The 14,246-nt window shown below is 36.5% G+C and overlaps 1 protein-coding gene across 2 annotated transcripts in view; it reads left to right on the top strand.

The window, feature by feature from the left end:
- LOC141903170 (testis-expressed protein 47-like) overlaps positions 1–14,246 on the top strand; it is a 16,152-nt gene extending 1,906 nt beyond the window's left edge. Inside the window, exons 3-10 of one of the 2 annotated variants that reach the window (XM_074791201.1) lie at positions 1,568–1,640; positions 1,833–1,936; positions 2,831–2,878; positions 5,598–5,704; positions 11,478–11,634; positions 12,457–12,520; positions 12,596–12,697; positions 14,073–14,246. In XM_074791201.1, coding sequence (XP_074647302.1) covers positions 1,568–1,640; positions 1,833–1,936; positions 2,831–2,878; positions 5,598–5,704; positions 11,478–11,634; positions 12,457–12,520; positions 12,596–12,697; positions 14,073–14,116 — 699 coding nt within the window. In that variant the 3' untranslated portion in view covers positions 14,117–14,246. The remainder of the gene's footprint in view (positions 1–1,567; positions 1,641–1,832; positions 1,937–2,830; positions 2,879–5,597; positions 5,705–11,477; positions 11,635–12,456; positions 12,521–12,595; positions 12,698–14,072) is intronic. The other variant, XM_074791202.1, reaches the window with a different exon arrangement.

Below are 14,246 nucleotides of genomic sequence, written 5' to 3'. Positions count from 1 at the left end.
TCCACACTCTATCAACGGTAGAGGAGAGAGGGCGGCACCTCACGATAGTCACCTTTAGGAACCTTGATGCTTTAAAAAATCTGAATTTTTTTTAGATGTATTTAGATCCCTCCTCCGATAGTATGTAATTAGTATGTTGTAAATAACGTTTGTCTTATGTTTTAAATACTTTCATTTTCTGTTTTTGTAAATATTGATCGATGCCTCATACGCCATATATATTAAAGGTCATATATTCAGCTTATAACTTGGATTTAACAGTAGTAGTAACTATATGCATTGACGGAATTTATTGTATGATAAAGATATTCTGGCGTGAGTGAGGAAGTTTCGACCGACGAAAGTGAGGACATTTTGACCGGGTATGCGAGGACGTTTTGACCCGACACCTTTCCTAGTTAGTTACCTAATCATTGGTGGTAAGCTTTTTATAATCGGATGGGCTACACCAAGCCTACCAATATGTAGTTTGTGAAAATATCCGACCGTGAAACTAAACCACAGACAGGTTACTGACTAGGTGTTTCCATGATATTTTGAATTTATTTGCAGTACGAATTTAGCGCCATTTTCGCGAGATTATTAACAACCCGGAAAAAAATCCAAGCCCCTGTGTTTTTGTCCTTCCAATTCCATCATGTCCATTCCATTCCAATAGTGCAGTGGATATTTTACCGTATACGGCAAAGTGTTTACTTCCACTATTTTACCGTAACATCATTGCTATATATTATATTAACTTAAACTAATAAAAGTAACAATAAAATCATTTTATTGGGTTTAGGGTTTACCCCTAGGGATAGGGTCAGGGTAAGGTTAGGTGCTATATCTAGTTACAACATTTTGTTGGCTTTCAGCAAGCTTGGTGGTCTAGTGGGATGACGCTGCGCTAGAATTAGTAATATACTGGCCCAGGTTCGAGTCTCGCACTATCCGCTCTATTTTTTCTAACTATGTTCTCCACACTTTCCTTGAATTTTCTAAGTCGCGCACCAGTGTGCACATGCACAGCGTAAATGAGCCAATCAGCGACGATGTACGATCATATAGCGGAAATAAACACTCTGCCGTATCCGGTAAAATATCCACTGCGTTCCAATAACAACAATTTTCTCACTTCTTCGTACAACTGTCGTAGTGTAATGTCGTAACCCCCTTTCAAAAATGTTTATTCTTGCATTTATCAGGAATATAAATCGGTTACATTTAGCAAAAATCTCATTACTTCACCCACACAGCGATGGACTTGGGATGGGGGGTTTGTAATTGATAATACGTCTGTGTTCTTAGTGGTTATTGTGCGATAAATCAGAGAAAAATCATCTTGCTACTGATACATTTAAAAAGATAATGGCCACTGGCTCCACACACAGCGACATCACAAAACACTAACAAACTTCGTTTTTCAATCTAGAATTAAAACTTTTATTTCATATGACACTCACTTGTGACATATGACACTCACAATCATGTCATTCCCAGTAGCTCATAGCCAGTCATTCTCTGACCATACAGATTTCTATATGGATTGCAGCTTGATTTTGAACTGCTTTATTTGAAATTGTAGAAAAACCTAGTACATCGGACTGTCATATTATCTAAACTGCAGCAAGATGTTCAAGAGAAAGATGAAATTTCAGGTGAGGCGTTCTATTTCAGTAAATCTTGGATATGTTTCAGCCTGGGCCAATATAACTTATTTGATCGTGTACTCTGTAGGCTACATCGCGTGATCAATGATATGACTATATCAACTCCAAAAATTTCTTCATTCTGCTATTTTAGGCCTGTATTCAAATTCAAATAGGCTAAGTCAGTTTATTCAATTTCAGGTTATTATGATAGATTATTCAAAAATGCACTGAATTCATTACAAGGAGAACCTGTGTCTGGATTACTTCTGATTTATCCTGAATATTGTTTACATATCGTAGAAGTAAGTGGTTTACATAGATGAACAATCTCCGAATTTCCAAAATTTCAAAAACACCATATTTTTTGCTAACTATGTAACACATACAGTCAAACCCGCTTTTTCCGAATCGGTTTTTGGTCTAATCCAGATAACATCTGCATGCCATTTCTTCATTAATACCGGTATACAACAAAATAACTTTAAATCCAGATTTCCCGGAATTTCCAATATTTAGCGGATTCTGCTGTATATGCATTATTTGTTTCCTCGATGCAGGATCAGTTTTAAGGGAGCATCTCAAAATTTCGATGGTTACTTCAATTAGAATAACTCGCGGAAGGCGGTGAGGGGGGTGTTAAGGCCTCCTGCCGATTCATCACAACTGCCGAACTATCGATTTATTGTGGTGCAAGATAACATTGAATTGAATTGCAGTTTCAAATATATAACAGGCAGTTGATTTAACTGTCTCTCTTTTAGATGCTGTTGGTATTTTAGATATATTTGACTTTGTTTATAAAGTCCATTAGAGTTTAATAGGTTTTCCACTTGTAATTTTGCTATTTAATTTTTCAATTAAAAGTTGTGATCGAAGTACACTCGTGAGATGCCTTATCTTTGTCTGTGGTCTCTCATTAGAAAATCAATAGTTCCAACTTTGGCATGTGTCTAATCAAAGGGGGGGTAAGGGGGGGTTAAAACCAATTAGACAGTTATTCTAATTGACAGAACAATAGAAATTTTTTTGAGATGCTCCCTAAGTTTCTCGAAGCTGAGTTTTGTTATGGCAAGTTTCTAGAACCCATAATATTTCCTATGATTGTGAGTTTCAATAACACATGTACATCACAGATTTTAATACAAACAACTTTGCATAAGTCATACAAATTTATCAAAATAATATTATATTTTTAGCTTCGCTGTGACCGAGGGGTTAGGGGGGTGAGCCGTCGTCGTCCATCGGTTAGTTTGTTCATTCATTCATTCATGCGTGCGTCTGTCAACTTTTTGTTTAAGTTGCTACTTATCCTACATTTTTAATCAGATCAATTCCATATTTGGTATGAATGTTCTATGGACCAAGGCCTAAAAAAGTTACAGAGCCATTATTTAATTTGTCCACCAGGGGGCGCTTCTGGGGTGTAGATTCTATTTCTTCAAATTGCTACTAGCCCTACAGTTTTAGTCAGATCAATGTCAAGTTTGATATGAATGTTCTATGGGCTAAGGCCTACAAAATTACAGAGCCATTTTTGGATTTGTCCCCCAGTGGGTAGCCCTGAGGGTTGGGCTCCTATTTCTTCAAATTACTACTACTCTTAGAGTTTTAACCAGATCAATTCCAAATTTGGTATGAATGTTCTATGGACCAAGATCTACAAAGCTACTGAGCCATTTTTAGATTTTTCCCCCATTGGCGCCCCTAGGGTTGGAGCTTCTATTACTTTGAATTGCTAATAGTCCTAGTTTTAATCAGATAAATTCCAAGTTTGGGATGAATATTCTTTGGACCAATACCTACAAAGTACAAAGCCCTATTTTGGATTTGGCACCCCTAGGTATGCAGCTTCTATTTCTTCAATTCACACAGCAGAGCTTAATAAGCCGATAGGCTACTTGTTTAAAATACCCGGTAATCAAGTTCATTTGACTTACACGATGTACAATGAATACCGGGTAAGTCAAATATTTGGGAATCTTTACGAGTTACTGCAAGGCGACTACTGTGAAGCTGACTGTATTCAACTTTTGAATTATTACCTGGTAGTTCCTACACATGAATGGTGATCCCTGGACCTCTGATGGTAGGATAATATGAAAGCATAGCCAATCTGAATTGGGTTGCGTATTACCAATAGGCCTACCGTTATGAGCCATTTGTAGAATATGGTACCATATGCACAATTTGTGCATACAATGTATTTTCAATGGTATAGACAAGCTGTTTTGACCACTAGAAATGCAAGATTGCCCTGAATTTCACTGTCGGACAAAAATCCCTATTTTAGATAATAATATCTAAATTCAATAAAAAGGTCGGACAGGATTTGATCGTGACATAGGGATGATTGTTCCCTTATTTCTTTGATTGATTGATTTGATGTGACGCTCATTTGGTGTCCATTACAAACATCCAGGGAGAAACACACTTGATGATAGGATGGTAAGATCAAAGCTGTGGGTAGTTGGGTGGTGAATGGGTAGTGTAGTGTGATCAGTGTGCATTTGTGGCCAGCACACAGATCACAACGATCATGGTTAGTGAAGTTAATACGTCCAGGGAGAGGCAACATGTGAAATGAGGTGACAAAAAATTCAGTTTATTTCCAAACCACCCAACGCATTTCTTTGAAAGAATCAAATGATTTAGATTTCATCTTTCATTTTGATCACTCATCATCGTACAAGATACTAATTTTCCATTTAAGCACGAGCGGGGTGGCCGATCGCATGTGCAATTATTTGCAGGCTTTACGAATGTTTCTTTAATTAAATCCTCCAAAAGTTTATGAGTTGAAATACATATGAATGAAATACATGGGAAATTATCAATATTTCAAAATTTTGCATATGCTCAAAGATCCATCTTAACCATTGAAGATCCATCTTAACCATTGGAGGTCCCCTGGTATGCTGATAAACAGGTTGAAACACTATACACGAATAAAAAATGTGAAAACAGCATCATATTAATCAATCATGATTGATTTAATCATGTAGATATAAAATCGTAGGAAAGGTGTCCAGGTTGGCGGGTTCCGGTAGGCTATTTGACGCTGTTTTGTTAGTAGGTTTATATCCGCGGACGCTGATACAGCAAGTGTAGTGTAAACATGTGGATTGTGTTTACAAACAGAATGGGGAGCATGCGCACTGCAAACAAGATGGCAGAAATTCTCTTGTGAAAAATTGCATCCCAGGCAACCATCAAGGCCAAACATACTGATCGTGAACATTCAATTATGAATATGTACAAAAAAATATGTATGATATTTGGCATTTATTGTCAGTTTCAATGTTGTGCCATTCTCGCAAGATTTTCAACAACACGGAAGTCAAATGCGGTAAATCATGACTTGAATTGAATGACTACCTACCACCCCTCATTATTGTTCCAGAACCAAATGTTCCGCAGTGACTACATATTAGTAATATAATTTTAGAAATGGCCATAATTTTAACTTAAGTTGTATATCATTATTATCTTTCAATCGTGATTGCTATAGGCCCTAATGTTTTTGTAAACCGCCATTAAGGCTTCATGTTTCGTCTGCAATTCACTGCAAATAGTTATGTAACTACACAAATTTATATGTTATTGGCCACTGTACACTCAATTGGGACGGTTCGTGACTAGCTTCACTGCGGCATTATCATTTATTAGCATCGCCATATCACATCATCTAGTTATATTGTGCCTTGAAACCCTAACAGCTGGAATAATTGAAATTCATACAATTTCTAACATTGATAATTAAAAAGGTGGCCATGTTTGTTTCTGTTGCTTGGCGTAAATCCCGCACGGTGGCACAACTGCACGGAGTGAGGCCAATACATCCAGAATGATCAGGCTTTACATAGTACAATACATAGGGAATCCCCCTCACCCATAAGTGTTCGACCTATGTACTTACTGAATGCCAATAACCAATTTATAAATATTTTTAACGTCATATTTCAGAGTTCATCTGACATGCTTGTTTTGCTCTTCAAAGATTTACTGGAAAATGAAAGAAAGAAAACTGGTTTTATGGAAAAGTCAAGAATCTTAGTTATATCACATGATATATCCTTTTATCTATGATATTCATGTTACTTTTTGGCCAATAAAGAGCTTTGGTAGACACTCTAGGTGGCACAAAACAAAGTGTTGAAAACTGCGTACAAGAGTGTTTCATATAAAACCAGACCCTCAGAGAATGGCCCATAATTTCGGTGAAATTGGTATATGGAGCTAAGTATTATTGAGATTACATAGGGGATTGTTGGGTAGCTCTACACAAAAAATCACTGATTAGTGACAAACCACTTGGGCGGACAATAGGAGATCACAAACAAATTTCTATTCGCAAAAAGCATCAACCTCAGCATCAACCAAGAGTTATGGACCATTTTCACTGGTCAGGGTCCGGTCATTATTAAATGCTCTGTAGATACCCTCAAGCCCAAGCCCGTAGGTTCATCCTTTCAAATGAATGGCCTTTTTGAGCCATGTTCCGTTTTGAACATTTGATTATTTCAAAAATATAATGACTAATTTTTGCGCTAAACACCGTTGTTCAGTAACAACATTTGACCACACTTAGAACAAAACTGTTTAATTAGATGTGTATATGTAGGCTTATGGGGATATTATGGCCAATGGCCAATAGTGAGATGAAACTGACTTAGTCTTTAATTTGAAGGTTTGTTACATTATTTGTAAGATGTCATAAACCTCTTTGTTTGCTCCCAGTGTACCCATTTTGGTGATGATAGAATTGCCCTTTTGAAAAGCTGCCTGTACAGACTTGGCCCTGATTCTGAATTAGCACAGTAGAAACCTATTTCTATTGGGAAAACAGCTATTTCTCAGAAGATATACAGGGTGTCTCAGAAAATGTGTTACCCAAGTCTTTAGGTTACTCATTATGCGAAGCAGCAGAAACCCTCTTGTAATTCTCGTGATTATTACCTTTTCCACTTTCCAGACAAATTTTTTTTCATAAAATGTAACTCTTCTCAGATTCGAATACTAACAGCTTGTAAATGTGATTTTCAATTCTGACAGAAATATAACTTAGCGTCTGAGCATTTCGAATTCGCTTATAGTGATATATGATGAATTAATCTCGGGTAAAAGAATTTTATCATGTCAAAAGAGTGACCAAGAATGTATGTAGGTGTGAATTTGATATCTAAGCTACTTTGAGTTCTATCATATATAGTCTACCTCGGATATAACGTAGCAGTCGGGATGAGATAATTTACATGTTATAACCGGAATACGGTATAAGTGTATACCGAAGAAACATTGTTATATCCGAATGTCATTTAAAACCAAGGCCATGCCTGTGTGCATAACAAAAAAAAATCTTTCAAAAATTGTTTTGCAAATCGTCAAAATCTTGTAGATTGCTCATGGGTGTCAGTGGGAAAATCGAAATAATAACCAAAAATTTGAAATTTTTTTTAATTCTGGCGTTTGATCCATAATACCAAATCCGTTACCGTACAGTGCTGCCATCTCTCCATAATCATTTCACTGGTTTTTAGCCCACTAAGGACTTTAGTCCCAGTGGGCTATTTATTGCGTTCACTTTTCATCCGTCCCTAGACGGAATCCAGTTATTTTGGGAAGTTTTGAAGATCCTTCAGTGTCTTGATATTTGGGTTACACATGTATCTACCCTAGACACATCTTCAGCCCAAAAAACTGGCCCTGTCAAAATCAAGATGGCTGCCCGGCAGCCATTGTTGTTCACCAAAATCAGCACTTTTTTCCACATTTTTGAACTTTTTGAGGGAAATTTTGAAGACGCTTCGATCAATTACCTTGATCTTTCTTATAGGCCTATATTTGAATCCCCCAAGGGCCCCTCAGCATAAGAAAAATTGGGTCGATCAGACTCAAGATGACCATCCTATGACCTTTTTAGTGCCCAAAAATGTCAATTTTGGCCTGAATTCTGAGTCCTGTAGCTTCCTAATAGTTTTCCATTTTTCATTGCAATTTGTGATGGGTATTCTTTGGAAAAGGATCTTTTATACCCAAACAAGTATATGTGATCAAGCAATTATGATGCAATTGGCGGCCATCTTGGTGTCATCAGTACTCATTGGTAGTTGGAAAAAAGTTTTTCCACATTATAATGATACTTAAGCATATTTTGTTACCACAATCAATTGGGAAGTTGTAGCTCATGACATGGTCTATGATCGTGGTGAGTTTCAATGTCATTGGTTTTTGCATATGGCCACCAGGGGGCATTAACAATGCAATAACTTGGTATTTCCATGTTATATTCGTACCTATGCATATTTTGTTACCACAATCAATTGGAAAGTTGTAGCTTATGACATGGTCTATTGTTGTGGTGAGTTTCAAGGACATTTGTTATTCAATAAGGTCACTAGGGGGTGTTGAATAGAAAAATAACTTAATATTTCTTTATTTTATTGGTACCTAGGCATATTTTGTTACCATGATCAATTGCAAAGTTGTAGCTCATGACATGTTCTATGATTATAGTAAGATTCAAGGTCATTGGGTTTTACATATGGTCACTACATATGGGACATTGAATAGTAGAATAACTTAGTATTTCCATTTCCATATCATATTGGTAACTAGGCATATTTTGTTACCACAATCATTTACAAAATTGTAGCTGCTGACATGGTCTATGATTGTGGTGAGTTTCAAGGTCATTGGATTTTTCAAGGTCATTGGATGGGGCGTTGAAAATTGAAATTTTTAGATTGATGAGCATCCGAAACCACTTCCCAAGTGAGCATGGTGTCCCTGGACCCCTAGTTACATTCCCTTTTTCTAACAGGTTTATGTTTGATTTGTATAGGCTTATGGACATTTTATTCATATTTTTCAATAGTTTTGGTCGTACAGTCATATCAAATATGGATATTCTTACAGCCAGGATTTTTATTGTAAGCGGGTAATTCTCGACATGGTAGATATGCAATATCATACATTGTTTTGAGTCAATCGAATGTGACTGTATGTCTATCCGTCCTTCAGCTGCTGAGCTTTGTTAATGATGTAATCCGTTAACACATTTTAACTTCGGCCAGAGGTTTATTGTTATTGCTGGTCGGTCTACAAATCTTCACACTTATTGACAATTTGCTGGTGACCAAGCGTGTTTGATTCTAATAACCAAGTGACTGCTCAGTTTATTCGGCTACATAAACTTCCACGGTTCGTTGACCATCATTGTTTTTTTTTCAAGTATGGATTTAGAAGTCCTTAAAATCTAGTATCAGCAGTGGCCCAGGACCAGAATAAATGATAATAATAATAATAATTTATAAATATAGCTGCATAGCAGCGATAACAGGTTTCTGCCTAACTGGTTCATACATGTATATCGCACTTGGCAGCGTCATTGAAATAATTCTACAGTCCATAACATATGACTTATTTCCAAGAAGCCCAACCTGGGTCAACAATATGCTGGATATGTGGATCCAGCTACATACAAGGGCTACCACGTAAAAAGTATCGATGTACCAAAATGGCTTAACTGAAGATATGGTTCTTTCAGAGTCCCCTGGTGGCAGTTGCATGAACTAGTCTGTCACACATGCTCTCCTTGCGCGTTTTGATCTATAATTTCGTTAATACTAGGTTGATCTTTCTTTATGCATCAATTCGTTCAGTGAGGAATTTGCATTCAGAAATAAACAACGAATTTTTTTTTAAAGTTGTTGAAAACTTAACGACGTATGCTCAATGAACATTAATTTACTTCAATCACAAAGAGGGAATTATAGGTAACAAAATTATTGCATTGTCGGGATTCGAACATGATGTGGTATCAACTGCGTCAACGTCTTTGAAGCGATTTAGGTAATGTTGAGTTCATCTGCCAAACGGAAGATGGTACAAAATGGCGGCGATAGATGAAACAGAAAGGGGAAATGACGGATCGGGACTTCTATCAGTCCGAGGGATTACGTGATTTGCGAAAACAAAATGGCGGCTTTTTGAATCGCTCATATATGAATCAGATAGCGAGAATTGACGTGTCCGGACTAATGTGAGTCCGAATCCGTTGACGGTTGAGTTGACGCTCAAGGTCATCCGGTAAATTTTAGGCTTTTCGGGGTGCACTTTTATCAATGGATGACGATTCTTTGCGTTATTCTTGTCGCTTTTTAGACCCGGAATTTACGCGGGATTAATTCATAATAAATTACTATACGCAAATCGAAATGGCCAGGTGCTGAGTTACATTTCTGACAGAATTGAAAATTACGTTTATAAGCTGTTAGTAGTCGAATCTGAGAGGAGTTACATTTTATGAAAAATTTTTGGCAGGAAAGTGGAAAATTTATAATAATGATAATAATCAACAGAATTACAAGAGGGTTTCTGCGAAAGCAGCAGAAACCCTAATAATAATGATAATAGTGCTTTCTCGGCGATCTACAACTTACATATGTATGTATTGAAATATTTCAATAAAACATTTCTTTTATCGAATTAACAGTGATTCTTATCTCTGTTATTTTGTTCTGCACGTCAACTTATCAGATTAAGATTGAGTTCTTAATAGAACAAATCAAGATCTTTAGCGATGTGATATTATCAAAATGCTTCACGAATGCATGTTGAAATCAATTAAAATCTATTGAGTACACATGGTTTAGTCCAGTTTCAAAGCTGGATCACATCAAAAACTTGGTATAAGTACATATACACATAAGTGCCATATGCAAAGGGGTACGATTAGTTCATGCAACTCCCAACGGAACTATGAAAGCACCGAACAAGGTACATCAGTACTTTTTAAGTGGTAGCCCTTGTAGATCCACATATCCCGGATATGTGTCACGCTCCTTCAGAATAGTCATATGTTACGAACTGATAAGAATTATTTTGGTGAAATCTTTGTGTGCTTCCGAGTGCGACATTTAAACCAGCAAGGCAGAAACCTGTTGTCAGTGCTTTACAGCTATATTTAGCTATAATTTTAATTATAGTTTAGGGGGTAAGGTTAGTAGACTTGGATGTCTACTTGAAAATGAAATGCAAAATAAGTCATGCATGGCTGAGGACTAGCATGTTTTTGAATGGTGCTTAAAATGGTGTCGAACCAAAATTAAAGATTGTTCCATTGTGTACGTCTTTTGAAAAATCAGCAGCTGCCAGTTGAAAAAATGATTTAAAATCACCAAATCACTGGATTTCACTCAAAGTGATATTTTCCTGTCGAGATATGTAAAAACCAAGGTATTCAAAAGACCACCAGCAGGAATTTTTGACTTAAGTGTTGGGAAAATGACAGATTTTGAGAAATACTCAATCCGATATGTCAAGATTCGACGTTGAGCTGAACTGTACATTAGTGACTAATGGTTATGATATTGAAGAAGTCCCAGATAAGTCCCAGAATAGCTTAATTAGTTAGAAGGACCAACAATTTTGTCAAGTCGAGCCAAGGTCTACCAACCTTACCTCCCAAAAGATTTATTTCAATTACATTTAATGAAAAATTAATCTTTAAGCCACGGTAACACATTTTTGAGACACCCTGTATATCTCCAGCTGTATGGGATGATGAAAGGTTAATATTTTTCCTGTCAAATCTGCTTGATTTCCTTATGAAATAAAATTCCAGCTCAGTGGCCTGAACATTTTCATCTAGCAGTGAGTTGTACATGTACATGTAGTTACAACTGTTTTAACAGCCCCAGTCAGACAGTCCTGTAAAATAGAACTTTCATCTGCATTTTTTCATAAACTGAATGCATTTCATTTATACATTATGATTTAGAATAGGCTCAGTCAACGGTTTTAAGCTCATTCTTTTAAGTACCTTAACAGTTACTTAAACATTCCGACACGTTCGTATAGTGGTTGGAACTCACGTGTGCTAGACATCCAATCACAGAACATAGCCTTATATGAACCGTCTGATTCAACTGATAAACTCATCGTTGATGTTCTAAATCAGCTTCTTAAACTTGGAAATTTTCTTTCAAAAACCCCGAAGGTGAGGATTAAGAATATAATTTTTCTTGTTCAGTTTTAGAAAAGGCTTTTTTTTATTACTTTGAGTACGGATTTAACCAGGGAAAAAAAGAAGAGCCGATGGGAATTATTTGTTTTAATATCACAGATGTCTTCGAATACCTAGTACAGTCAATTCCAATTTATTCCTTTTCACTTTAACTTCTTACTATGTACTACGGACCGCCTACTGATGGCATAGTTAACAGCCAAAACGAGGTTTCAGTTTCAGTAGTTTTACAAAATTATTTCTTTAAATTTCCAATGTTGGTCTTGACACATCTAGAATGTTTTATTTAACTACCTAGTAAGCATCAATTTTCATCTCATTGGACTCATAAATTGAATAAATTTGAAGCAATTGAAACTCAGACGGATTGGCATCATGAATCAAGATAATTGAAAAATAATGCGCTGGTTATACACAATCTTCTTACCACACTGTCTAAAATTGATGAGATACCTCAACTACAATAAAAGTTTTTATTTCCACGTTTTTTAAACTATAAAATGAAAAAGAATAACCCCTGCCCTTGTTTGATACCTTCATGTTGCTGTGATGAGAAACAAGGCATCTTTTTTGTCTGGCCTTAAACACAATCCTCTTTACCACATTAAATACAGTGGAACCGCATCATAACGAATTCGCATACAACGATTCGTCGTCGATATAGCAAATGTAGAATTTCGGCCAAAGTAAAAAAAGATCATAAATTTCATGCTGATATAACGAACACATTTTCTGGCTACGTAATGAGGTTCCACTGTACTACATGTATGACTATACTAAATTTTTCTATGACAGTTGAATTTCAAGAATACGCTAGACACCCTGAGGGAGAAAGTACCAGAGTTTATTCCACAACAGTGTAAGTTATATGAAAAAGGCTCAGCTGTGATAAGTTGCAGGGGATGGTAGAATAATTTTTTTATCTGATTTACAGTGGTTGTTGGATATCTGGCTGAAACTGATGATCAATGCATGACCAATCTGGATGATATCACCAAAATATATTCGAATCCATTTGATTTCACAATGCAGGGAGGTATGTAGGATATCACTTAGCCTTCCAAATCCCTACCTAAGCCAATTCTTGTTAACTGCACTGCACCGGTATGCGATGATTGCTTATTACAAGATTGCACTAACAACTTCCAATGCTAGAATTTCTTTTTAGCCCACTTGGGACTTTAGTCCCAGCGGGCTATTGCGTTCACTTTTCGTCCGTCGTCCTAGACACATCTTCAGCCCAAAAACTGGCCCTGTCAGAATCAAGATGGCTGACTGGCAGCCATTGTTGTTCGCCAAAATCAGCACTTTTTACACATTTTTGAACTTTTTGAGGGAAATTTTGAAGACGCTTCGATCAATTACCTTGATCTTTCGTATATATATGAATCCCCCAAGGGCCCATCAACTAAACAAAAATTGGGTCGGTCGGACTCAAGATGGCCGTCCTATGACCTTTTTAGTGCTTAAAAATGTTAATTTTTGCCCGAATTCTGAGTCCTGTAGCTTCCTACTGGTTTACCATTTCTCATTGCAATTTGTGATGGGTATTCTTTGGAAAAGGATGTTTTATACCTCAGACAGGTATTTTTCATCAGCCAATTATGACGCAATTGGCGGCCATCTTGGTGTCACCAGTACTCATTCGTAAGTGGGAAAAAGTTTTTCCACATTATATTGATACCTAAGCGTATTTTGCTACCACAATCGATTAGAAAGTTGTAGCTCATAACGTGTTCTATGATTGTGGTGAGTTTCAAGGTAATTGGATTTCGTATATGGCCACCAGGGGGCATTGAATAATACAATATCTTAGCATTTCTTTATTATATTCGTACCTATGCATATTTTGTAACCACAATCAATTGGAAAGTTGTAGCTCATGACATCATCTATGAATGTTGTGAGTTTTAAGGACATTAGTTTTTCTATATGGTCACCAGGGGGCGTTGAATAGTAGAATAACTTAGTATTTCCTTATTATATTGGTACCTAGGCATATTTTGTTACCATGATCAATTGCAAAGTTGTAGTTCATGACATGTTCTATGATTGTGGTGAGTTTCGAGGTCATTGGGTTTTGAATATGGTCACCAGGGGGCGTTGAATAGTAGAATGACTTAGTATTTCCATATTAAATTGGTAACGAGGCATATTTTGTTATCACAATCAATTACAAAATCGTAGCTGCTGACATGTTCTATGATTTTGGTGAGTTTCAAGGTCGTTGGGTTTTGTAAATGGTCACCAGGGGGCGTTGAATATTGAAATTGTTAGATTGTTGAGCATTTGAAACCATTTCCCAAGTGGGCATGGTGTCCCTGGACCCCTAGTTTCACAAGGATTTTCTCTCACAGGGATTTTAGTTGAACACATTTCTCTTAATATTATATATTCTTCTTTACTTGCAGAATTAGTGTGGCCATTGCCTGTAAGACTGTTCCCATACAACTGAAACGAACCCTGGTACACCGCTCTATAGTACATTGGGGTTGATGAATTATCCGTCCTATCATTCTTTTAAATTGTTTTGATTAATGCATATTTGTTCATTTATAATTATTGAAATAAAACCTATTATTTAA

Source organism: Tubulanus polymorphus, chromosome 4 (genome assembly GCF_964204645.1).
Source record: "Tubulanus polymorphus chromosome 4, tnTubPoly1.2, whole genome shotgun sequence".
NCBI classification, from domain to species: Eukaryota; Metazoa; Nemertea; class Palaeonemertea; order Tubulaniformes; family Tubulanidae; genus Tubulanus; species Tubulanus polymorphus.
This window is presented reverse-complemented; position numbering and strand designations above follow the sequence as displayed.